The sequence below is a fragment of the Copidosoma floridanum genome, unplaced genomic scaffold (genome assembly GCF_036245765.1).
Source record: "Copidosoma floridanum isolate Cflo_tuat_1 unplaced genomic scaffold, Cflo_Japanese_pri ptg000014l, whole genome shotgun sequence".
In the NCBI taxonomy this organism is placed as follows: Eukaryota; Metazoa; Arthropoda; class Insecta; order Hymenoptera; family Encyrtidae; genus Copidosoma; species Copidosoma floridanum.
The window spans coordinates 7,619,343-7,647,280 of NW_028321891.1; the positions used below are offsets into that span (position 1 = coordinate 7,619,343).

At 43.1% G+C, this 27,938-nt stretch overlaps 1 protein-coding gene across 1 annotated transcript in view; it reads left to right on the plus strand.

The window, feature by feature from the left end:
- Window positions 1-5,948: 5,948 nt before the first annotated feature.
- Window positions 5,949-27,938, plus strand: part of DIP2 (disco-interacting protein 2) — a 42,795-nt gene continuing 20,805 nt past the window's right edge. Inside the window, exons 1-4 of the mRNA XM_023391102.2 lie at window positions 5,949-6,744; window positions 6,811-8,390; window positions 15,690-15,765; window positions 21,731-21,744. Of these exons, the coding sequence (XP_023246870.2) occupies window positions 6,029-6,744; window positions 6,811-8,390; window positions 15,690-15,765; window positions 21,731-21,744 (2,386 nt within the window). The 5' untranslated portion in view covers window positions 5,949-6,028. The remainder of the gene's footprint in view (window positions 6,745-6,810; window positions 8,391-15,689; window positions 15,766-21,730; window positions 21,745-27,938) is intronic.

A 27,938-nucleotide genomic window follows, 5' to 3' on the forward strand; every position in this document is an offset into this window, starting at 1 on the left:
GTAGTGGGCGTTGAGGACTATGCCAGCTGTACCTAAAGATAATCACTCCGAGGGGAAAAAAAAAATATAGAGCCCTTGCGTTTGGGTGCCTCACCCATGCACACGCGTTTCTTCGGCGCGGCCCCTCCGGACTCGCTGTTATCGCGTGCTCGCGCGAATTTGATCTCTCTGTATCTCCCGTGCCCCTTGCCTCGCGACCACGCACCTTGTAATCCAATCCCACTGTGCTGGTCGCTGCGTGCGCGAGTGTGGGTTTTCCGGGCCCCCCGAGAGGAATTTATCGAACTGCTCCGAGGGAAAGGGGAGGGGGGGGGAATAGACCCCTACCGGCCGTGTACTCGGTACAAACGACAGAGTGGATAATCGTAAATATATATACATACGTGTATCTCCCCAGTTGGTTGCCGTGAGAGAGAGCCCCGGGGCGTTATAGTTCGGCAACGACCGAGCAACGACTTCATTGCGAGGAATTTAGTCGACTCGCGTAAAGTTAGCGTTAAGGATATTGATTGCATCTTTTTTTTTTTTTTATCTCCTGAGATGTGCTCGAACGTGTGCGTTGAGGTGCACAGCGGGAAAGTCTCACGTACAGCTGTTTTTCCGTACACGTTTACTTATAGGTGAAGTACAGCGTTGCGTTTACAAGACGGCCCGTCGCACGCAGCCTCTCCTTTTCTCCTGTATCTATACTTATGGGAGCTCGCGACAAATTACCTCCGTACCTCCGAAGATCCTTTAAGGAGATTCGAGCGCTTGCACGCGCGGCTCTTTTCTTTTTCCATTCTCAGCTCCTCTCTCGTCCCTTGCTTTTTCAATAAAATCGATATCTCTCTCTCTCCCCTTTTTTTGTCACTTACGAGCGCTCTTTTGTTTTAAGTGCTTTGAAATCATGAGAAGGAATACCTGCGACAATTAAATCAAAGAATTATATTGAATCTTTTATTTGTTTGTATAGCCGGCTGATATTGTTACGTTATTTTGTGATGATTTTCTTACGATTTGTACTTAATTATTTCGTATGGAAGTATATATTATTACTGTTGAACTTGCGTCTCATTAAAGTAGCTCAAATAATTTAATTTATTTTTATATTTATTTTTATATTTATTGTACATCGGTATATCATCTATGTATATCAACATGTCAAAGCTTGTATGTACTTTCTTTGTTGCCATTCGGTTTCTTAAACCTTGACATAAATAAATCAGTTTCATCATCATCATCCCCCGCGCTCGTGTAAATTATTATACCAATAACGCTACTGTCTATTATTGGCTGATGCGGATTTCACGCAAATCACATCTGGATTAATAATCCTCATGAAAAAAGGAAAAATGTTGTCCATCATTTCCTCGAGATTTTTATTTTTTATTCGGAGTATATATAGCAAGCAGTAAAAGTCATAAAACCCAAATTGTACTCTCTCGCCGGTGTTTTAGCCAAGGGAGCATATAAATGAAAAAGAAACAACTGCACGTGTACCCACACGTACACCACACCGAGGCGAGGGAGAAGACCCAAGGCGAGAAACTCGTAAACGTGCAGAGGTCGTATAATAGCGGCGAGAGAGAAGAGGAGGAAGCGGTGTGTGCGAGAGGGAGAGATGAGCCGAGAGGGCTCTCGGGGAGAGATATGGAAAGTCGTGGGGGGGGGGGCGGTCGGGCGATAAACCAGGATCGGAGAGAGAGAGAGAGGCATTTTAAGGGAATGCGCGCCGGCCGGCCGTGGGTTGGTGCGCGCGTGTATGGATGTATACGTGCGAACGCGCGTGCGAGAGGACGATGAGGAAAAGAGCGTCATCAGCTTCGAGGGTTGAGGGAGGCGGGAGATGAAAGGTTGCGCGTATAACCTTCCAAGTGCGCGGTGCACGCGTGGGAGGAGAGGATAATATTATGCGTGTAGCCTACTCTTTTTTTGCAGTCCGAGACTTTTTCGCGTTGAAACTCCCCGTACTCACCCGTAGGAAAGTATCCACGTCTGTCAGACTTGCGCGGCCGAATCACAGAGCTGCGATGCAAAGTAGATAGTAAATATATAGCGTACATCCCACAACAGACGTGTGCAACAACGGACCCAAGGACTTGAAGTTTGCTCGGCTTAAGTATATTGTTTTTATCGGCTATACGATGGCTGAAAAAATCTTCTTCTATATTAGATCAGTGGTAAACACGGGTATCAACATTTGAAGTTAAAAAAAAAAAAAAAAAAAAAAAATTGTAGTGGCTGGGCGAGGATAAATATGTATACATACCACTCTTTTCCCCCAAATTTGTAATAGTAAAAAATCTTATTCGCTAAGCAAATTTAGAGATTTACGATGTCACCGACACTTTGAACGCAAAAAAAAAAAAAAAAAAAAACACGCATGACATAAAGAAAAACGCGTGTACTTATCAGCAGTGCACTTTAAAAATTGATGAGTGAATGCTCTCGCATTGGTATAGGTGTGGGTAAACGCGGGTGTGTCCTTTCTCGCATACCAATAATATTCCACGCGCACTCGAACACGCCTAACAATCGACGACACTTGTCATCCCTCTTTTTCACACAAAACGAGATCGGCCTATACACACATGCACGTAAGTATTCCTCTCTCGCGTATCGTATATAGCTCTATACATATACATCTCTTTAAATGCCTCAACTCGATACCTTTTGGCTCTTTCACTTGTACTCCATCTCGAAGCCTATATATATATCCCTCTCGCATAAACATTTCTGCACACAGCACCAGTATGTAAGCAAGTAAGATACACCCATGGGTCGTCGCTGCTATGGTATAAGGCAGGCAAGAAAATGATAGCACACCCAAGAGAGAGAGAGAGAGAGAGAGAGAGAGAGAGGAGTAAAGGGGTGGATAAGAAGAGTCGGCGAAAAGAGGAGATGAGCGAGGAGAGAACCTAGCCCGCAGCATAAGGAGAAGAAGAAAGGATATGGCAAGTGTGTATGTGTGTGTACTGCACCGATACACGTATACACGCGAGCAAGGACAGGAGGAGGAGGAAGAAAGAGGTAATGAAAAGAAAAAGAAAAAGGACGATAACGCGAGAGAGAAGGAGAGAAAAGGCATAGTACACAGCGGCCCGAGCGAGAGTGGAAGGACTGCATGCCTGCCGCCACTCCTCCTCCTCCTCCTCATCTCGCTTCTTCTTCTTCTTCTTCTTCTGTGGATGTGTACGCATCTCTTCTCCTCTCATTCTCCCTCGCAGAGCCCTTCTCGTCCTTACATACATATACTCCCGTGTCACGACGTTTACTCGCCGCGGGCCGCCCCAAGCCTTCTTCTTCGTCTATACACGTACGCCTCCTATTCTCAACGTATACATATATATATACACGAGAATCACGATGCTCTCGCTTGTACATATATATATATATACATGCCTGTGCCGTGTTGGTGGCAAGAGCAGCAAAAGGATCGTCTATCCACAGCGGACCCGGAGAGAAGAAGGAGAAAGAGAGCGCGCACAGGGAAGGAGAGTGTTGTTGTCCGTGTGTATAGCGCAGCGCGCGAGCGCTACCCACCGCCAGTCGAGTGCCGCGTCTCGGTCGCGAGGGGCCGCGCTGCCGCGCGAATCTGTTTTCCTCCGCCACTGAGTAATTTTTGTTTGTTTTTTTTTTTTCGGGTGCACGGGACAAGAAGAGTACAGAGCTCAAAAGAGGTGGATTGTTGTTGTTCTTAACGATCTCGGTGGGTGCGTACGAGAAACACCGAGTTTACGGTTGCCGATTTTTATTGGCGCTCGAGTCTATATTGTTGCCCGAGTAAAACGCACCAATCGAACATCCGACCGGGGGGTGACGACAATAGTAGTGCCCGGTCGAGTCACATCCAGGGAAGAGATACTCCTGCAAAAAGCGACCCGTCCCCACACACAAGACGCGCTACGGAGAAAAAGGAGCAGAATCCACGAAGGGAATATACCGTGCGCACACAGTAGACATAGGGGAGGAGGAGAAGGAAGCTGCGCGCGAGTATTCTCTCTCCGTAGCCGTGCTTTTCTCTCTTCCTGCTCTCCCGAACGAAGGCTCGCGGATTCGCTCGATCGAATCTTTGCCCTCCCCCCCGATGGAATTCCCCTGCCTGCCTCATCCTCCTCTTCTTGTGCAACGGCCGGGGGAACTATGTACGTGATGTTCCTGTAATCAGCGAAAGGGAGGAGGAAGCTAACCGGCGATAAAAGTACGACCGGCTTCATTAGCCGCAGGAGACAGTTCGCCATCGTTATGTTGTACCGTTTGGCTATCGGAACAACCGAGCTCGAGTTCTCTCCGTGCGTGCGGGTGGGGTGTCTTTTAGTGGGGAGTCGCGCGAGTGAAATCGAAAACGCGACGTTTCCCATCGAGAGAGAGTGAAAATAAGAAGAAGGACAAACAAAGCACGAAAATAAAGAAGGTACGCACGTAGTACGTGTGGGCGTGAGTGGCGACAGTAGTTGGTCGAAGGAGGGACCCACAAGCGCGCCCAAGAGAGGAAAGTGAAGGAGAGTGTATATGTGATGTTCGCCTGAGGATCAGCGGTGCACTTCTTGGCAAAACAAAAAAAAAAAAACAGACCAGCCCTCCGTGCTATACATGTGCAAGCTCTCGAGGAGAGGATAATGCAGCCGCTGCTCGTGACTCGGTGAATTTTAAGTGGAAAGGAAGATTCCAAGATCGTCCCTCGTGTCTGTGTGTGTGTGCGAACGTGTGCTGTTTATGCGGTTATTGTTGTTTCGTGTGCGGCTTCTCCCTCTCTTCCTCGGAGTATAAGCGCGAGTGATATTAACAAAAGGATGTGCAGAGGTACCGTGTACCTTACCGATAACAGACAAACGCGGGGGGGGAGGTCGTTGTTTTCCAACAACGAAGTATAGGTTCTTGGTGGTGGAATACCTCAAAGTCGCAAGGATGTGAGCTTGCTCTCCCTCATTTTTGATTCTGGACAAACGATACGAGATATACCGGAGGAGGGAGCGGGTAATTTGGCGCGTTCATGATGAAAGAAACTCGAGAGGAGGAAGGAAGGAGAAGTGGAAACAACGCCGCGCTGGATCTTTGAGAGATAAGCGGGGAAGGATGCACTCACGATTGCGAAAAGTATCGGGTTGGCTTGGCAATATTGCTACGGACAGTGTGGATCATTGAAAATTGCCGGCCGAGGGGAGGAATTAGATGTAATGAAACGTTGGTGTTGTTTGGTCTTTGGTCGACGAAGAGACGAAATCGCGAAACGTGACACGCTGCCTCGGCCGAAAGATAAGAAAGGCGCAAACACGTAATCTGCACGTCCGCTGAAATCATCTCTCTATTTATTTCAAAAGCCTTACGCCTCCCCGGGAGATAAGAAGGGCCGTCAAAGGAATTTTTATTCTACTGATGGAACAACTGAGCCACACACACGCGGACGGATAGACGAGGAGAAAGTGAAACTTGTCCGACCCAAGCTCTTCCCACGATCCATCCGAGCAGTCGTGTGCGAGTGACATTAGCATCTCCCGTTCCTCGAGCGATCGATCGCCAGTCGCACTTGCATTCCTCGCTCGCTCGCGGTGGAGTCATAACACCGCGGGGGAGGGGAGAGGCGGTGGAAAATAAATCGGCAAAGCCGCTCGTTACGGGAATGAGCGCGTCGCCGGGCCATTACCTTTCGCAATAGTTCGACCCGCATGCACGTACGCGCGAGCAGCCGAAGAAGGAAGAGAAAAAGAGGAGGAGAAACGGACGAGGGAAAGCTGAACAGTAGAGGGGGGACCACGCCACCCGCGCGGATCGAACGAAAAGCCCGCGGTCATCCCGGCGCCTCAGTGCACTCTCGCTCGCTGTGTCGTAACACTCGCCGTCGCGAAATCCTCGCGTGGGCGATGCTCTCTCTATTTTGTGTGTGTGTGTGTGTGTGTGTGTCCCTGATAGAACGAACCAACGCGACAACGCGCTGTCACGTCACGATGGTGGAGCAATCGTTTTTAGTGCACCAAGCTTTGGTGGATGCGAGTGAATGATATTCGAGTTCCACTTCTGACACCAATTGGCGTCTAGGGAGGGGAGAATGAGGACGCTGTCATTCGAGAATCTGCGGAGGCTCGTTGGCCGGCGAAAAGACCGGGACGAGCCGTCGTTCGAGCGCAGCGAGTCTTTCAAGCGCATATCCATCCGCAAGAGCTACTTGGACCGGGGCAAAAGACGTACCAGGCAACACCAACTCCACCAAAAGTCGAGCGAGGTACCATCATCGGTTTCGACAACTGCCGAGTCCTCCGTCCACATTGTCGACAAATCGACGGCGCCAACTGTGGTCACAGTCCACGTGTCGTCGCAACCACTGGCGAAGAGTAACAGTGGAGTCATTATCGGTCCCACAGTCATCCAAGTGCGAGGTAGTGGTCACTACTCGGACGAATTCGAGATCGACGAGAAGAAGGACCGGAAGATCAATCGTGATGACGTGGAGATAATCAAGACAGGTGGCAATAACGAGGACGACCCGAACAACGACTATGAAGAGGAGGATGAAAAGAAACTAAAGCGCGAGACTGCGGGGACCATTGTCTACGGACAGTGGATGCTCAATGACGCCGATTCCTCGTACAACTCGTCCAAGGAACGTGAGTCCCGTGTTGGTGACTCCTACTCTTCCCGGGACTCGAGGTACAATGTAGATTCGTCCTCCCGGGAAAGAATATACATTACAACGACGAGTCCGGACAATAAACCCACTGTACCACCAGTCCGCAAGTGCAACAATAACAACAACAACAATAATAACAACAAAAACAACAACAACAACAACAATGAAGATGATGCAAACGATGTAGAGAACAAGCGTCGAGCGGTGTCTTCGGTCCTGATCGAGCTGGAAAAGTCCCCGCTATTGCCCAGGTCACAGGTCAAAGTGGTCCAGGAGCGAAACGAGAGTGTCTGGACTCCAGCATCGCCAGTGTCCAAGGACTGCACCTGCGGCGCTGTCACAACCGTGAACGTGGGAAACGGTAGTTGGAACAAGTCGAGCAACGTCCTTCTCAGCCAGGGTGTCTGCAGCGATCGTGGTTCCACCATAAGTGTCATCGGAGTGAGTGGTGTCAGCAGTGGGCCAGTATCGTTGGCCAGTAGTGGTGGGATCAAACCTACCGTCAACGGTAACAACAGGACTGACACCGCGAGGACCACCGGGTCGGGCTTCAGTCTGTCCCTGTCCATCTCGAGGCTGACGACGGACCTCCGAGCCGCGGCCGTGTCCACCAAAAATGAGCTGTTCAGGAGACGCAAGAGGCCAACCTCCCAGCAGACCAAGCCCTCCCCAAGCGTCAGTCCCGAGGGATATTTTGAACGAACAGCTGGTGCAACCACCACCGCCCAGGGTCCAAGCGCCTTTGCGAGGAGGTCTAAGAAAAACGCGATGGCCGGTAGTGGCAGAAGGAGGCCAACGGTGTACGGGTCGCGAAGGAGGAAGAAGATCGTGGCGAGGCCCGATCCAGTGGTCCCGGACAGTCCTGTGTGGTTCGTGCCACCAGAGAGGCGGAGGTCGAGCCGACAGAGAGGCAGGGTCTGGCGGGAGGTGAGGTACCTGCCCCAGGACGAAGGAAGGTTGGAGGATGCCGACAGCAACGACAGCAAGGCTCGGCATAACAGCAACGAAAACAACTGGTCCAACGACTCGAACCTGTCAGACGAGTTCGACGACAGGAAGCTCCTGCTCTCGGGGGATTTTGAAGAACGGGGTCCCAAACAAGGCCTCACCAGGGGAGATTGTTGCAGTAACAACAACAACAACAATAACGCCTCGAGCCTCGACTCGTCGTCCCTGATATCGAGCTACTCCGCGTCGCTGCTGCCCAAGCCGAAGATCAGCGACTTCAACGAGGAAAAAATATTCTACGAGGAGTACCGGGGAGACGCGGCCAGTAAGTCCGCGAAGTCCTCCGGCAACAAGACGGTGGTCGAGTGCAATTACTTTGCGAGCAGTCAATTTGTGGGATTTGTGGCCAAGAGCGCAGCGCGAACTGCTGCTACTGGCGGTGGATCCGGTAACGCGGTGTCGCGGTGCGTCGAGTGTACGTTGGCTCCGTCGTCGACGAGTAGTGAAAGTGAGCCCGAGAAGCAGCGGCAGGGTCGCGTGCTTTTGGTCGTCGGGGCAAAGGACGCCAAGGACGCGGTGGTGGGTGCTGGTAGGACTGGCAACGCCGAACGGCGAAACTGCTCGGTCGTGTTGGTGCTGGAGGGCCAGAGGCCGAGTGGTGCTGGGTCGAGGCAGCAGGAGGTTGGACCCGGGCAGAGGAGGAGGCCGCTCAGGAGAAAATCCCAGCTCGCTAGGAGAGGTGGTAACGCTGGACTGGGGCTCGCTGGGGGCGGTGCTGCCAGACAGCCCGTGTACCTGGCCAGAAGAAGATCCTCGCTGAGGAGGAGACCCTGCAGTAAGACGAGTTTTTTGACTTACCTATTTGTTTTTTCATTCTCGTTTCTATTTGTAGCGAGTTTGTAGACAGAGTTTGCTCATTGTAGAAACGATTTTTGTTGCGTACAGTCGTAACGAGAAATCGTGAGTTCGACCCAACAGTTGGGTTGATGAAGCGAATGACTCGCAATTGTGAATAATCATTGATTCGAGACGTACATCCACAGTCTCTTTTTCTGTAAATTGTGTACCATCTGAAAATGGCAAGGCCATCCATGCGATGCGAAAGTAAAAGTAAAAACAATTGTCTTTTGAAGTTCGGGTGTAAAGTGCCAAGTCATTCCAAGGATTTCTAATTTAGGATTTGCACCAACGTTGAATCATCCAAGCGATTGGAATTACCTACCTTTATTTTAGATGGTTTCTAAAGGCTCCTGAAATTGTTGATCAAACGATTATTTCAACTGCAAACCATCATATTTTTTTATACTCTTCAATTGTTGACTCACATGTATGATTTTTCTGTTTTGTCCCATTAACCGGTATTGTCGAGGTCACGTATTATTTACATAATAAGCATAAGAATCAATGTTTTCAAAGGACCAGCACAAAGAGATATTTATGCAAATGACGGATAGATAGATACGAGAGGCTCAAAGTAGGCAATCGGAATAAGTTATTCGCGACATCCTGTATTTATATTGACTGTGCGTGGAATTGAATGTGTCACAGTCATTCATTGATTCTTCTGCATAGTGCTACTCAATATCACCGAAAAAAAAGAAAAAAAATAAACGCGTAATTGCCCTTTTGTACAAATCGTGTGCATAAAAACTCCATCTACATCTACGTATATATATCCCTCGCAACAGTCGCGTCGAGCGTAACACTTAATAGGTACTTACGTGTACGCGAGCTCGCGCGCATTTTCGTAAGCACTCGCACGCACGTAAACGCGCAACAACTCCAGTCGCCGTTGTTATGAGCGCTACCCACACACATGTACACTCACATTTTCTCTCTTGAAACCGATGCTCGCGCGAGTGAGAGAGAGAGACTCCCGTGTGCACCAGTGCCAAAATTACCAAATTAATGTATACCTCGACGCGCGCGCACATTATACCCATCAACATCGAAGGCTCAGCGATGCAAAACTCACTTGCGTGCTAACGCCTCCCGCGAGGCGGAGCACGCGCTCAATGTGTAATTTCATATTTTCCTCCCCCACATAACGCTCTCTTATCGGCGCGCGAGATTTTCCCTTTTTCCGCGCGGCCTTCGCGCGTGACGGCCAGCCTATACGTTCTGCTCGTTGCATCTTCCCTCAGCTTCATCCTTTTCGGTTATTTGGCTCTCTCGTGCGTGTACACACCCGGAGCATTTATATATATATATATATATATATATATATATATATATATATATATATATACACGCATATGTGTGCGTAATTCGCGTGAGTTGCCGCCTTTTTTTTTTGCAACGAACCGAGCAAGTTTCGCCCGGTAGCCCGTGTACTTAACGGTGTTTGCCTTTTTTTTTTCTTCTTCCCTCATTTCCTATACAAAATTAACCTCCATACTACACATGCTCCTTATTTCCACACGCGTGCGCGCTTCTAATGGGCTTTTTTTTTTTTTTTTTTTTTTTGCGTTACGAGAGTTGTGCATGCATCTTTTACAAAGTTTTCTCAATTCATCGTTGAGTTTAAAGTATTTAATTTGGTATTCAGTTCTTTGTTGATCGTGAATTCGGATGAAGATTTAAGTGAAATAACGAGATGATTCGTCATTACGATCGAAATTCAATCATTAACAATAAATTAACACCGCAGTAATTCTTGTTACATCGAGTTTAGGTATTGTTATCATAAAACAAGCAAGACTTTAGTTTAGGTGAAGATAATTTTGTAATGTTATATTTATGTTTTTTTTCAAGTTTTTGTTTTTTTATTTGAATATTTTTACCAATACTTAAATAATACCATAACTTTATTTACTTATTGTCGTACCAAACTAAATCGGATTCATACATTACTTTAATTGATTTGAAAAGTAATTGGATTAAAATTCAAGTTTTTGTCTGACTAAAACTGGCATCGTCGCATTTTTTACCACAGTCGCCGAAAGACATGCTAACCATGAATCAACGAGGCTTTTTTTAACATGAATTACAAATGACAATGTAAGGTAGTATAAACGTATTTTTTTTCATTTAATTCTTGCAATTTAAAAATGACAGCTCCGAAATATAGTAGATCAGGTCAGGTCTTTTTAATTTTTCGGTGGCTCGTCTGACCTTACTTGTCTGTCTCTACTTAATTCTGCAGACGATGAACTCTTATAACACGTGAGAAGAGTTACATGTAACGTGGACTGTTGACTTCAACCGAATGGATTGAAATTGTAACCGAAAAGTGGAAAATGAAAAATGTATAAAACAAATTATAAAAATAGGATTTTATTAATTAATAAAAAAGTAGAACATAATTTTTTATGGCATATCCGCATGATTGGACACAGGCTCGGGTATCCAAGGACGTATGCAGATTCAAACAAATAATTGATAATCACGCACACCTTTATCAATTACGCGTATAAGAGAAAAATTATGTTGTACTTTTTTGTTAATTAATAAATCTATGTATTTTGATGTAATTTTTGTTGTCTCTGCCCTATCACACCTCAGATTGTCAACAACTCCGCCGGTGCTCTTCCTCATTTCATTTCTCCGCTCTTTCCTGAGAAATCCTCCCAGCTCGGGTTTACACACAGTTAGTTTGATCCTCGACAGCTCCGATGAAACGGAAAGTGCAGGCGCGCGAAAATGCGCATCAGATGCTGACGGCAAGCACCGCATCGACCCTACCCGCGCACGCATCTTGGGGCTTCCCCTCTCATTCGTCCTCCTCTTTCGCGCGTTTACAGTTTCGCGCTAATGGAGTTGCTACATGGCACCACTGGGTATTAGTTCTCAGGTTGTACGACGTAAAGGATAAACACGCATGGGAGAGTACGAAACGACTTCCGGATTGATTTTCCGAGTTTAGTTTTGCACGTTTATGGCTGGCGTGTACGTAATGTCGGGCTGGACATCTGAATCATCCGGATTTATGTGTTTTGGTATTATCATGTATATGTATATGTGGATGACGCTCGTGGCTGTGTATTTTTGGACGCTCACTTTGACATTGGATCGCAAATTCGCGATGGGAGACTTGAGGAGAATAGTTGCAAGCTTCTGGTGTATATTTGAGTGCAGGGAGTTACTGTTTAGTAGCAGGAGCTCGGACTTTCTTTTTTTTGTCCAAACTCTGAGTTCTCGCTGGTGAGGCGACCAAAAGTATTTCTTACCTTCTTTCGGTGTTATGTGTGCATACACCCGGATGCTTATGTTTGAAAAATTGTACGTTTCGCAACGCTCGGATGTGCGGACACGGACGTACGCATACGTGCGTTTCGAAAAATTTTTCGCTCGTAAACTTTCGGATAAACTTTCTCCGTTGGAGGAAAAATATATACTGAAAGTCGGGTGTATGAGTTGGGAAATTATTTACTTTCGATTGTTATTTAAAAAAAAAAACATGAATCTGAAGTCTGATTTATAAAAAAAAAAATTTTAATGAAGAAAATTTTTAAAAAATTTAGAGAAAAATTGTTTTTTGGTTTTTGACGTTACAAATGTGGTTAAACATTTTTGAAACTTGTTCTTGTCAGAAGAACATTTTTTACTTAAAAACAAAAAAAAAACACCTAAAATTTTTTTTTTTTTTTTTTTAGAACTTATAGTTTTGAAAAAATAATTCTTGTAGATCATAAAAAACGCAAAACTGATGATTTTAATTATAATAACGTATTGTCGCCATATGTTTTTTATCACCTTCCAATCATCTATGTCTCATCTGTTTTAATTTTAAGGGTTTTTAAAATTTCCTAGAACATTTTTTTTTGTTTTATTTTTTTACTCAAAAGCAAAACAAAATTTTTTCCACGCAAAAACATTATTTTATTAACGTGACCAGATACCCGAGACAAGATATCAGACCATGAACCATACAAAAATCAACGAAAAATTTTTTTTTTTTTCTTATTCATCAGCGACTCGGTCGTACAAACTACAAAGTTCTATACCTCTAAAATACTCTTGTACACCCTGACAAAGAATTGAGGTAAAAGAACTTGATAAAAAACGTCCTTTGCAATATTTCATTCATGCGTGCACCGATGCAATTCAGCCTCTCTCTCTCTCTCTCTCTCTCTCTTACTCTGATGTAATCAGGCACTGCACACATGCATCACGCGGCAGCTTATCAAAAGCTATATGTGCTCGCTAATGAGGCAAAACTGCCCAGATCAACGTCCAGTCTGTCCTCCGCTCGCTAAAGCCGTTCTTGTGCGTACGATATCGCCGTTGAGCGTAACTGTTGCATTACAACGCATAAATATACGCGTATACGTATACAAGTATATGGAGCGCGTTCAACAGCTGCGACTCGGCGAAATACGTATTAATGCCTTCCCGACGACGTCTATCGCATATCGCGTTGTGGACAGCGCTGGGTATTATGTGTCGAATAAATGTACGCCAGACTCTGAAGGAGTACCTTTTTTTTTTTTTTTTTTCTGATGTTGGCGGGTTTTTTTTTCGCGCGCGATTTGGGCACAATGCAATTGCGCAAGCTTAGATCGCGAATTTTTCGGAACATAATACGAACTGAAAAGTCATGAGGCTGGAAGAAAATAATACTTTTTCAAATCATTTGTGGTGACATTTTTCATCTTGAAGCATATTATCTCGTTTGTCTGGGAATTTTTTAAAAAGTTTTTATCATTACATTTATTTTTTTTTTAACCATGCGGTATTGGAAGTAAAAACAAAAATGATAAAATTTTCGCAAAAAAAGTTTACTTATAAGTGTTTGAAAATTCATGTAAATCAATAAAACGGTGTACGTGTTACACACAGACGATCAACAAAGTTGCCTAACATATATGATTATAATGCCGCCGCATACGATGTAAAATTTATGGTTCAAGTCAAGTAACTGAAGAAACCTTTAATCCTATTGATCAATGTACGAATGTGTAAGCAAAAAAAAGTCGTATTGAATTTTGTAATTGATCTCGTAAACGTAAACTAGGCTACGACGTTCAAGTAGGCACTATATTCCGCGAACCACAACAATTTCGCTAATCCCATTTGACGATAATCACACGTTTCGTGCACTTACACACGCGTACGTACATCCCATTCCAGCCTATATATTTTCCAAATCAATTTTCTGGACGAAACAACAGTGCGCGCTCCAAACAAAAGTCGAACACGGTATGGAGGATCCTCGTGCACGCACAGCCGCCCAATTATCATTTTCTACCCGTATCGAGTATATACATGCCTACTTACTTTCTACGAGTTGCAACAACAGCGATCAAGTCCAACGTATAGTCGCTCTTCAAAATCGTACCAGCAACAATGACGACGACGCCCCAAAAATCACCGTCCGTCCGTTCAGCCCAACTATGAAATTACTCCCCCCCCCCATTTTAAACATGATAATCATAACGATATAGAAACAATATTGAAATCGGAAGAAGTCACACTCTAGGTATTATTTGGTAAGCAGGCATGTACGCCGCTAAAATAACACACGCCTATTACTCTTATTAAAAGTACAAAAAATTACTCGGAGACAAGTATTTCGTAGGTTTTTTTAACACTTTTGAAATACTTTTTTTTTTTTTTTTTTTTTACGTGGTAAATTTTTTCTCAAGTACTGCGTTACAAGCTTAGTAAAAAGTGGGTGCAAATAACGGATTAAATTATTATAATTTGGATAATGCGTGTGTTACAGAAACACCAAAAAATACATAATATACAAGGTATAAATACGCGTTAGGACGCACAATTGATACCCACTCGGCCCCACCGTAAATATACGCAGACGCATGAACGAGCGATTTCTATCGAGCACTTATCGAGTTTTAGCGCAAGAATGCAACAAAAGCCCTCTGTGTTGTATTTATATCTGACTCCTTGTAATGGCTCTTGGTTTTAACGGTGAGATTTTCTACGTCGCGTTGCGTGTCCATAAATAGGGGCGTAGTGTCCGAGTTTATTACGCGTAATCGACGACGACATTGTTGCGTAGTAATTCACGGCTATCGGCTCTTGGGTTTTTTTTTTTTTTTTTTTAGTCTTATTCAAAAGACATATGTGTACATGAAGATATACATTAACGTACCTAAGCAGCGTACACGTCAGTCAATAAACTTTCGATCAGTAGTACTATAGGATAGTTTCTCTCTCTCAGTCGCTTCTAGTTTAATTTTCCGATTCGTGCTATATATATATTAAACGTTTCTAACCAAGTGTATAGTGAGCGAGTTACGTGCACACATACTTGTCGATTTTTATGGTTTATAAACTATAAATAATCGAATTCTCTATGAATTTTTGAGCTGACAATTTTTTTTTTCAACTGTTCTTGTACACACTTGCAGGAATTGTCATTATTGTTTCTTTGTTTGAACTAAAATGAGGCAGGTCTGGATAACAGTGTATGTTTTTTGAAATACTTTGCAATAGAAATGTCGATATTGCATACGAGAACCTTTTCAAATGACATTCCATGCCATTTTATAAGTTTATATGGATCGAGAATAAATCTTATACTACTTTTATTTGAAAGGAATATTTATACCTATATAAATACCATTCTATTTTATAATATATAAATGTTGTAGTAAGTGAAAAAAAAAATATATATATATGTATTAGTAAGTGAATTGTTATTTAGGCCGTTTTTGCTTTGTATGAACCTTAATTGTCCCACTGCGACAACTGTAGATTAAGAAGACTTTATCACTGCAGCAACAAGTCAGTTTGTATGGTGATGATAATGAGTGCCGTTAAGTGCTGCAGTTTCTCTTTAAATTTTATTTGATGTAATCATATTTGTCGGATTGACTAGTTTTTCGCAAATACTCGCACGAGTGTTGACGTAAAATTATATCATGGAATCCAGTAATTTGATCCCCAGTTCTATATGAGCTGAAACAAAAAAACACAATCAACAATACAGAAAACTGGCCCGTTCCACTTGCAAATAAAAATAAAAATAAAAAAAAAAATCTACCCCCGTTCCCTACCTGCAAGTCCAGGCCGAGTGAAGCTTGGCCAGGAAAATCAAACAGATAATATTTCCCATAGTGTGGCAGATTAAGTCCAACCCCCTCGAATCTCATTCCCCCAACTTTGTCCCCTTGGATCGATAACATGGACGAAAAGTATATAACCACATTTTTTCTTTGTTTTCCAGGAGACATCACGCAAAAGGGCTACGAGAAAAAGCGAACCCGCCTGCTCCAGCAGTACGCGTCCAAACAGCTTGGTAAGTCGTCGAGGACAAACTAACAACGTCCTTCTCTCTTTTTCGTACACGCATACATCTCTCTCTCTCTCTCTCTCTCTCTACTCCTTTTACTACTATTCTATATATGCTGTCACTGTATCTACGTCTACATTATGTACACACACACAACACACAAACACCATTTTATCTCTGAGGTGTCGGTACCTATAAGTGTACACACACGTGCTCCCTAAGGACAAACAAAAAAAACAAGAGTCTCTGCTCTCTCTTTCTGCATTTTCCTCCTCGTCTTCTCGCGTTCTAGGTATCATAGGTCTGGTTCACGGCTAGTACACCTACCCAACGCGTCTCTCCACGTTTTTCTCGCTCCCAATCTGATACGAAAGAGCGCGAGCCCACCGCGGCGCACATGGACCGAGTATTACGAGGCCCCGGGTCTTATCCGACGGCTAATTGCGCCGCTGGAAAACTAGTTCTGCTCAAGGAGGAGAGGGAGGAGAGGAAAAAAAAAAAAGTATCATAATTAACGCGGGGTAGTGTTGTACGCACATTTGGCGTCGATTTCGATGGGCTATCTCTCCCTTTGCAGAGCTATTTGGATACTTCGTTCGCCCTCCTGTAGGCGAGAGAGAGGGTGTTGGTGGTTTAATTTATTACGCGCTGGGGGGTTTTATATAGTGCACCGACTTGGTTCACGCGTGTACGTTGTACAGCACGATCGATTGTTTCGGAATGCGAGCTCGTGGTCTCTGGGATCTCAGAACCTGTTAGCGCAAAAAATCTTTGATGAAAGGACAATTAACGTCCTTTGACTTGTTTGTAGCGTGAATCGATTGCATCGCGTCATTTTTATTGTTAAGAAGAAAACACGAGGTGAGATCAACTTATACGTTTTTTAAAAATTAATTATGTTCACATCAATCATTGGATTTCACATTTTTATCGATGGTTGAATTAAAATAGGAACTCATATGATTATTGGATTACATTTTTGATGTACATGTAATATTCAAGGTTTCATCGATTTACTGATATCCCTGCAGATGCTTGATTCTGGAAAGTCAAACACGGTATACAATAGTTTTTTCTCGCCAAATTCTGACTCGTACAACTTTTTTTATCAGCCAATCGTTGTCACGCGACTAAAGCCTTTTTATAACGAAGCCCATTGGTTTAGACCGATCACTAAGGTACCAGTTAGTTTTGGACATATTTTGTTATACATGCAATGTTATCGAGTCATCCGAGTATTCACGTTTATCGTTAAAAATGTATTTGATACTTTCTATTAACGATGAAATTAGAAAAAAGCGAAAGTAACGTAAATCAGCATCAATTGAGATTAAGAGGTGTAAAACGCGTGCACATTACACTGTATAGGTAGATGAAACATAAAACCAAGTAAAAGAAGCATGTACACGCTTTTCTTGAAAAAAAAAAAAAAAAAAAAAAAAAAAAGTAGCGATCAAACGCGAGATATTGAAAAAAGAAAAAGCACGCCTGACGTTGGAAAACTGCCTTCTCTATTTATTGAAGTCACGACCGCTTTGTAAACGCGTTAATTAAAAATACGCATAAAAAATGAAATAACAAACCATTTCAATCTCTGAAACTCGTACCTACAATAACATTCACGCTTTCACACTTGCATCGAAATCTCGTCGCAACGCCAATAACAACGCGTCGATAATTATTAAAACCACACACGATCTCCGCGCGCACCTCGCATAATTACATACAACGACATTTTTCTTGGAATCTGCATAGCTCGCGGTAATTAAAAGAAAAAAAAAAAAAAGTACATCTCTGATCTACTATTGATCCTCGGCTACTTATAAAATCACCCATCAATTATATCGGTACATATGCGCACCTTCGATCGGTACAACGCGATTCATTCCGAAAGTAGGAGGTGCTCGTCGACTCGACCCTGAAGCGCATGCAAGAAGAAAAAAAGAAACTAGGTACTTCGCTGTAACTTCATTATTCACGCATTTTAGCGCGTAATGTACGTATATACCTATGCACAACGCGCTCGACTCGCGCTTATGAGCAGAGCCATCGTTTCGCAATAACCGCGCGTCGCTATTAAAAGGTGTTTGTGTGCGCATTTCGTCCTTGCCATCGTTGTTCAAAGGCCGCGACACATTAAAAGTGCTTAGCTGTGGACGATAGACATATATATATATAAAAAACCAACAAACAAGATTGTTTGCTCGTATACGACAGAAGAGATCTCAAAAAGTTGCTTTACACGCGTGTTCATACAAGTCACCTGCACCGAGAGTACCAGACCGGACCGTCTTGCGTATACCCATACACGTGGTGGTACATCACTTATTATTACGCTACGCTAGGCTGGTTTGGAGTGTATATATATACCTATATCAAGTTATTCCTGATGACGCCGTCACGAGCTCGTCTATATGTGCCTGCCTGCTCGCACACACTCTATACTTGGTATTCCCAGTACACGGTTGAATGGCTTTTGTCGTGGACACTCTCGATTTTTTCATTGTCTTTTGTCTCTATAATTTTTTAAAAAGATTAACGCGAAAAAGAATCGTTTTTCTGCAAAAAATCTCCGAAATGTTTCGTTTAATTGTTTACTTCGAGCCTAATGTCCATATTAAGCTTGTCTTAAAAAATTTTCCAGGAGTATTGGAGTAAAAAAAAAAAAAAAAAAACTAGCTGATAAAAATCGTAAAGCCTGAGTATATACGGAAGAGCCAATAATTAGGCAAGCTTCTGTGTGCATTTGAGCGAATGAACATGTAACTATTTTACATAATGCTCATCCGCATCGTTGAAAAACTTTTTTCGCATCGTATTGGGCACGTAATTACTTGCAACATGCAAGCACGGACAATCGGAAGAAACCTGAAGCACATTATCGCAAAGACAAACAATTTGGAAGATAAAAATGATTTCGGACATTTCGCCAATTGATGAATTTTTTTTTTTTTAATAACGTTAATAAATTTCGTGCATACACATAAAATAATATCAATACGCTTACTTATATTGGTTAACTAGAAAAAAAAAATTACTTTTCCACAAGCTATCATACCTTCTGCCTTTATTTCGTCTATTACGTTCATCCCAGCCGCGGAGACGGCGCAACATCTGTATGACCAACGCAAAAGGTACATGCGAAGCTTCCCCATACTACTCTTTTTTTCTTTTTTTTTTTCTCCATTCGACCGCAATTACATTTTTTCCCCCTCTAGTGACGACAACGCCTAGTATCATGCAGCAACGAGCGCGTGGATTATGCGACGAGTTGTAATAGATCTCGCGCACGTGTATCGCGGTCGGTTACATTGAGACATATAAAAATGCATTGCCGAGTGAAAAAAAAAAAACAAAAGATAATGGAAAAAAAAGTGAGGAAATAGGAGCGCGTCGCGTTGCGTAAATCTTTCCGCGGTACTCGGATGATACCTACCAGATAGCGTGGCTTACGAGATACGCGCTCGGGTAGATTGAGATAGTCTCGACGAGTTGATATACTTAATTGTATACACAAGGTAACACAATGTAATGCGTATACTCACGCGGGTCCGATATTTTGTACGTACGGGCGTTCCGATTCGCGTGGGAAGAGATGAGCTCGTGGAGGAAATCTCGTCGGAGACAATGGGACTTGACGCGCGCGTCTTTCATCTCCGAACAGCCGGCTCGTTCGAGCGTAAGGACGCGCGAGTGGTGTACATAACTTATATAGTAGTTGGATTTTTGCGATTTTGTTCTCTTCTTTGTGCGTTTGTTGGTTTTTTTTTTTTCTTCGGAGAGACTGTAAAGACGTGTGCAGGAGCTAATGTTCAGAGCGAGGATTACGTGTTTCTTCTATTCTCTTTTTTGCGAGTGGTGTGTTTGGGTGTTTCGTCTAGTCGTAAAAATAGCTGCTTTCCGTCGAGGATTTCATTTTTTTTTTTTTTTTTTCATTCGCTTGTCGCACCTGTAGCTCTGTATCGTGTATAGTTTATTATTTTGGAAGATGATGAGTCAGGAAGAAATATGGTAGTTTTTAATACTTAACTTACGGGAATGAGGCAGGTATATATAGAATAAACAACAAACGAAAAAACACAGGAGCAAAGTTTTTCTAAATCGAAGCTAAAATGGGATCATGTCACGCTCGATATGCGCATAAATTGAGCGCGTGCGCGACGAGAGTGTAATATATTGTACATCTAATACGCGCGGATAAAAGGGTCAAGTAAAGAGCCGCGCGTACAAGAAATATATTCTTTTTTTTTTTATTACCGCTGCGTAACAACTGAAATTACCTTGTGTACGTGATTGCGAGGAGACTAAAAAAAGAAATGAGTAATTTAATAACAGCAGGGGTACGCGAACGTCGCGGATTCTCACGATATAGGATTGAGCGCGCGCGTGCATGTATTATAAGCAGTACTAGCGCAAGACACGCTGCGCTTTTTTACGCAATCACACTTTCTTGTGCGTGTGATATCATTTGTATTACTTGCGTGCGTGTGAAAAAAAACGGGGAAATTTTACCTGATTTCAATTTGGTGGAAAAACGAGTGGTTAAAATTACACGCTTGGTATACTGTGTGTGCGTATGTGCATCTTGGGTACGAGAGGGTTTTTGAATATATTTTTAATCAATGGCATTTTTAGTGCACAATAATCAAGAAAAAAAAAAGTGAAATGTAATGTCTTTTTTTTTGTCAACAATTTAACAAAAACTTGTGTCCCTCACCTGCAGCATGGAAATTTCGTGTGCAATCGTGCACTGTGACGTAATAAAAAAAAAAAAAAAATTTGTACTCAATTACACTCATTATACCGTGTTATTGCACCGTCACTCAGCGCACCAAAATAATTTTATAAGAAAAGAATTTGAAATCCACAGCTGTACTTAACCCAATGTAGACCATTGCACAAACTTGAAAATAGAAAAAAAATAGCACGCTTGTATTATTACAACAGTGGTATAGTCACGTGTACTGTATATTTATGTACACTATCACGTAACTCCGTAACTTATTACACGAAATTTTAATTTTTTTATTGCAATTTCCTTATCGATCTAGGAGTTACAGTGTTCCGTTAGTTTTCGTGCATGAAGAAAAAATATTGATTTTCCTCCAGTGATCACATTTTTATGACACCATCCAGCCCACAAGTATATGCGAGTATACGTACTATCCTTTCTCAGTTTTTGTATTTATTTTGATGAAACCTAAGTGATGGATGGAATTCCTTTCTACAATGGAAACACCAAATAAATAAACGATCTAAATTGTCAAAAAAAAAAAATGCAGATTTTCCGAATCCAAAAAATTGATACAAACTCTTACATCTCACTCATTGGTGCCGCTAAATAAAACAAAAATTCATAGCGTAAGCACAACACACACTCACTAATAGATAACTCGTATAAATAAATGACGGAATAAATCCTACGTTTTTGTATATACCCAATAACCGTGCAAACAAACACATCATACGTGTATCCACCACTGAAAAAACTCTCAGTTCGACCTCGTTCCTTGTACCCCCTTCCCTGCCACTGCAGAGCAAAAATAATCCCACCACTGACCAGAACACAGCATCGTAATAACGGCTTGCGCGCGCGTATGCACAAAACCTCCCAAGGAACCATCTGCCGTCTCCTCGTCACCTTTTTTTTTTTTTTTTTGCAACAACCTACATACATGCCAGTGACGACGCGTGGAAATGGTATATACACACACCATAGGGGCAATGAGTCGCGATAAAACAGCCATCATCGAGAGCGCTCCGCGAGTCTTATCTCTCCCGTGACTTTAACAGCCTCTGGGTCGTGTGTACACTGTACAACTAGCACTCGGCTGCTGATGGCGCGTATCGACGAGCGACTCTCGAAAAAGTCCTTCGAGGGGGGAAACTACTTTTGGGTTTCGGGCTTCGTCTTTACGCGGGAGATTTGATTTTTTCCGCTCTGCGTGCACGTTTTATCGGGGCCATGTTTTTAGAGGGACGAATGGTTGCGGAGTCTTGGGTATGAAAAAAAAAAAAAAAAAGTTATTCAACAACGACGGTTCCTCATACAAATAAATATACCTTGCATCGGACACCCGTAATTTTCCTCATTTGGAGATATATGTACGTAGCACGTAAAGGCACGTTATACTTAAGCGCAGCCGTACACGCGTCGAGATAAAGCTCTGTACCCTCGTAAGTCACTCGCGTGTGTATAGCATGGCTGAAGGTTTAACGAAGCTGGTGCGCTCAATCAAACAACCGGCGTCCCCGTGTGTGCCTCGATTTTTTTCATGAATCGAGCTGATAAAGGAGGAAAAAGTAGACGGAGGAGGATGAGGGTTAACTGTTCCTGATTACCGTACACCAGCATCATCAGCCTCTTCTTCCTCTTTATAGCTGTTCGTATAGCTGCTCCGCGCCGTGTCCGCTTCGTTATGCTACTCTCGCGCTTCTTATTTTTCTTCATTTTTACACCCACCTTTTAATTAACGTTTGCTCCTATAGTTACTTAGTTTGCAAGTTAGAGTTTTAAAACACCTACGCATAGCGTTTGTTCAATGAGTGAAACATTCATTCATTAACAGTTTGGATGGTGAAAACAAAGACTACAAATTTCTCGTCATAGATATCCTATTTTATACGAGATGATGTTCAGGAAAAAAAAAGGATCCCTCGTATGTACAGAAGTCATCATCATTATCTTGTTTTTTCTCCATCACGGCGTTAAAGAAGACCCAACTTCTCTTTCTCTGTTCCCATGGAAAATCACGACAAGCCCAAAGGCCATCCGTACGAAAGGCACGTGCATATAATACACTCGTATGCTAAAGCGAGTGCGCCATGTGGGGCTCGTTAACTCGTGTATACGCGTACGAAAACCCGTACGGCGAACGAGTTCCACACATCACAGTTGTACAATTTCCACAAATCGAACAGGTAGGACGACGCAAGCTGTCGTTTATTATGTCCTCTCGGAGCTTCTTTTACGAAATCGGATGACTTTGGTATACCGTTGCTCGTCCCTTTCCTCCTCCTCTCGCTGTCCACATCAAAGTTATTGTACAAGGAAAGGCTTTTGATTGTTCGACTAGGGGTACGAGTATCAATAGCTTTTCGAAGGTTTTTTTTTCCTTCCGGTCGACCTGACCTGTATATACGATATCTTACCAGGAGGTTCAATGATTTTCTCAATATATGCAGAGAGAGCAGTGAATCTTTGAACGACAACTAGTTAGGTTGCTTGCGTGGATTATGTTTTTAACCGAATATTTTTTTTTTTTTTTTTTTTTTTTTTTTTACATTAATTGAAAAACGAGCCTCGGTTCATTGCTGTCCTTGAGCGTTTTGCATTGAAAATTTTTCTCTGCATTTTGAGAAAAACATTGCACCTCCTTAATCACGGATTTGGGTACAATTATAGTTTCAAAAAAAAAAATAGAGAACAATAAAAACGAATAAAAACATAAAAATCACCTGCCCAACGCCAACACTCACATCATAGATACGTATTTCGCGTACTCCCAGTCCTTTGCTGTCGCTGCAGCGGCACCAACAACAATCCACGTATACCCATGTATATCTCATCCCCATCGCTTGCAAAATCGATGGTGTACAATTAGCCGCGTTTTTTCTTCCTCTCCTACAATCACGCACACGCATCGCGTCTTACACGTTTCACGTACGGATGATCCACAGGTGCACATTACACTCACAACATTCGTGCACACATATTAGGCATCATCATCATCTTCTCCCATCGCGTAAGTGTATATATATATATATATATATATATATATATATATATGTATACAAAAGTCGGCGGGGCTGCGAGTTGCGCAACGCCGAACGCGATTTCCCATTGATAGCGGCGTGAAAGCCGACTCCTCGTGTGTATACACATATTACGACGAGGAGAGGCATATCAGCCAAACGAACTCGGTAACGGGAAACGAAGAGAGAGAGGGAGAAAAAAGAAAATTATCGCAATTTCACTCGAATATCACGCTCACGCCTACATGTATATGTACGTGATTTTTTTTTCTTTTTTTTTTTTTTTCTTTTTCACCTACAGACACTACACAGAGCATAGACGTGTGAACCGAAAGTCCGGGGCTGTCTTTTGCGCACACGTATTGTGTGCAGATCGGATTGTCGAGGCGTTATTTATATTGAGTGGGTTATTACGCGTGTAACTGTGTGCTGGGAATGCATAATGTTTCATTAAGCGCCGACGGGCTTGCGAGATTGCAACGGGTCAATAAGAAGGGGAAGCTCACTCGTGGAAGCTGTGGCTATACGGAAAAACGTCGACACGATGTTTTCGCGAGAGACGACATAGTAATCTTGTGTTGGCAAAACGGACAATTGTGTGGATTAATTTGTGTCAAACACGCGATAAAGAGGCAATAGCTTATTTGTCACACATCGACTGGACAATGCTTGTTAATCACATTTTTTTGATAATTGAGTCACGTAACTTTAATGTATGAAACTTCGATCAGAGTCAATACACTCGATAGACAACACAATTAGAAGCACCAGGAGGATTAAAATTGAGGTCTCAAGTATCGAAAGTATAACAATGCCGAGCGTGCTCGAGTTCCAATATATATGTATATGAACGAGTGTGGGCTGTGCCCCCCCAGTTTAAATTCCTTCGAGCGATCCAGTGACGGTGCATCGTATCCCCGAGTGAGGCGAGTAGAGGAGGTGCTGTAAAAAAAAAACAAAAAAAAAACGATCCTTAAAAAATCAGAGTCTCAGTTCGAAGGAGAGATGATATTTCGTTGGCCATTGTTCTCCCAAATCGATAATGTCGCATACCAGCGTGAAACTCGGTGTGCCTATTGTTATTATTATAATTGCGTTGCCTTGAACTTTTCCGACTACTTGTAACATCGCTATTGGATTGGCGTGGAACCAGCTGTTATTGTACTGGTACAAAGTATAATCAGCTTATGTATCGGTTGAGCGGATGAGAGCTCGTGCGTGCCCCAATGCAGTGCGCGATGATGAAACTTGTGCGCCCGAAAAAGTCGTTATATAGCTTTTCGAATCGATTAATTTGGACTAGGCTTCAATATTAAAATTTATTCAAAAATATTCGTCTCTTCTGGATAACTCGTAATCCCATTCTTGTTACCGCTAAGCTTGATCTCGTAAAAAATGAAGTCCGTGGTATTCTTGTTATATCCAATCGCTCGATCGGCTCACTTTTCAAAACTTTAACTGAGTACATGTTTCTTCTCCTCGTACACCTATACGTATCTCTAAAAAAGAATTGGTTGATCTGATGAATCTGTGCATTCTCTTTTTCAAATGTGACATTCAGTCGGAATATATTAAGTAGTTTTCAAGTAATTCCAGAGTAATTCTAAATTAATTTAATCGAATTACATAATTATTTATCCCTATTTGAAAGATGTGCGTATCGTATATTGAACCAACTACTTTTTTTTTTTTTTTTTTAGAAAATAAATCAAATAGAAAGTATATCCATGCAATACGTATAGGTCATATTTCTTCAAATTACACAAATTTCTGACTCATTATTATCTTGTGGAATCCAGAAATAATTCGACAGGTATAGGAGACACAGGGTTCAACTTTGAGATGTCAAAATATTAAAGATATACCACAGTATTTTGTGTACTAAATCATCCTAAAGTTTCAGTTGAAAAATTGTACCAACGTGAATGTGTTGGTCAATTTTGAATTTTTTTATATCTTAAAGTCACAATTTTACCACTAACAATTCAACAAAAGGAACCGTGTACATCTCAAAATTTGCATTCAAGTCCAAGGTACACGAAAGGTTACGAAATATCCTCAGCCCCATAAAAGCCAAACGTTTAACGATAGACCGCGAAAAACAAAATCCCCATTGGGCCGGACGCAATCAAAATCTCACCCCCACGATCCATAAATACATCGAAAGCTTTCCTCTAATATCATCCGACCACGAGGTAAAATTTTCATCGGCCAGTCCAAGGATTTATCGATTGGCGTAGCGACATTACCCGCAATTGCGTGCTATTTCTTCTTTCCCACGAAAAAACAAAAGAAAAAAAGAAAAATCCCTTGAGGGTTGACGCGCAAGTTGCCACCCTCGGAGCCCCGTAAACATATAGTTACCTACCCCAGCCACGCCACGCGTATTACAGAACATTCATACATCCACACGTACCAGAGAAGGAGAAGGAAGAGGACGGCATTCCTCACCGCTGAAACGCACCGCGGCAGGATCCCCCCCCCCCATCCTAGCTCTCTTTCCACGGGCATCACCGATACTTACATATTATACACCCGCCGGCGAGTAACTGCACCTCATAGACACGCGGAAGAGCCTCTCTCTCTCTCTCTCCACACGGCATATATGTATATACATACACGATCCGGTGGCACTTTACATAAGCCAACGAGAGAGAGAGAGAGATCCCGAGGCGCGATGCTCTCCTCCTTCGGTGTATGGTATAGCCTCGCCTCTCTCCCCGAGGCCTTCGTATCGACGAGCGCACGCGCTGCTTGGATTTTCCGCGTGCGAACTTCTTCCCAGGAAAACTCTCGCCTATCAATACACGCGCTGTTGTAAAATGAAGATGAAGAGGGAAAAAAAAACAAAAAAAAAACAACAGATAGAGGGAGACGACGAATCGCATTACTCGGGCCCGAGATTAATGTGGATTTTAGGCGGAGAAGGAGAGCCCGCCTTTCACTGCACACGTTTTATACCGATGCACCGATGCTGGGAAAAACGAGGACCTATATATTAGGTGGCTCTCTCTCTCTCTCTCCGTGTAGCTGTACCTATCCCCCCCCCTCCCTGTATAACTCGGGCATTTATGTATATAGATGCGCTCGTAGATGCGGTGTGTCTCGCCGATGGACTTTCGGAAGTCGCCTCTTGGGTGTGTGTGTTCCCTCTCTCTTGGGTTTTCCAGTCCTCGCGAGTATACGAGTTGCAGAGGAGGTAATCGGTACATACACACACACAGGGGGGGATTCATCGGAAAAGATTGCGGGAGAGACTGCCGAGCGGAGGGGGAGGTACCGCGCCACTCGGGCGGGCCGTATATTGATTATAGGTTTTTTCTCTCGGGGGGGTTAATTGACGCTGGGATGATGATGCTGTACTCTCGAGCGGGTCGTTGTTTAGGGAACGGGGCACACGCGGTGTTGTTTTCCTCGACTGAAACCTCGTAGGGAGGGAAGGTGGGGAAGAAAGTGTTTTCGTCGGTGCATTGTATATACAACCAGTGTATACCCAAGCTTTTTTTTTTTTTTTTTCTTTTTTTTCTTTTGGGTCGTTTAATTGACGATATCCCCCTTTTATGATGTGTGCAGCGGGGGGTTCCTTTTTGATGATGATTATGATTGTCATGCAGCTATGCGCGCGGTATAATATCGGGAAGTTTAATTCGACCAACAGCTATGGCGTGTGCATGTGCCTGCCGATGAAGGTGGTTGTTGGGTGCCATTACGCAGGAATGATTCGGATGGGATTGTTCCGTATACGTGCGTATGCGGAAGCGCGTGCACGTTTTTTTTTTTCATTGTTTCCTCATTTTATTTCCTGATGCGAATTTCCCTCTCTATTAAGTATCCGTGTACGCTTATGGCTCATCGCACAAACGTGTGCAGCAATACAAGGTGGTGTACCTGTAAGCTTGAAAAGTATCTAAATGCTGCTCGCGGTCGCGTTACAATGCTGATCAAACAAAATTACACTTGGTTGGTTGATTGAGAGAAAATTACGTGTAAAAACTTTACTTTAGCCCGTATTGAAAGGTAACAATGTTTTGTACACAGTCGCGTTCGACTTATCAAAATTGGTTATTGATGTATCGGTGCAAAATAATTGGCAATGAAAGAATTTTGACGCGCGCTAGATTGGGGTACGCATTTATGCGATGTAGATTGGAGTTCGCAAACGTATACATTCCGTAGCTTTGACCAACCAAACGAAATCAATCCATACAGAGGAAATTTACAACGTGACCCCAGCAAAGAGAGAGAGAGAGATCCAATTCGCTGATCCATTTGTATTCAAATTCCCATCCGTGTTATTCAATTTATAATTACACCGAGTGTGTGTGTATCCAATTAAAATTAACCGCGCGCTTTATCATCACGTGCACGTAACGACGCTGTGTACTGTGCTTACCTGCCTCCCCCCGTACTTTTTTGTTCGTTTAATTA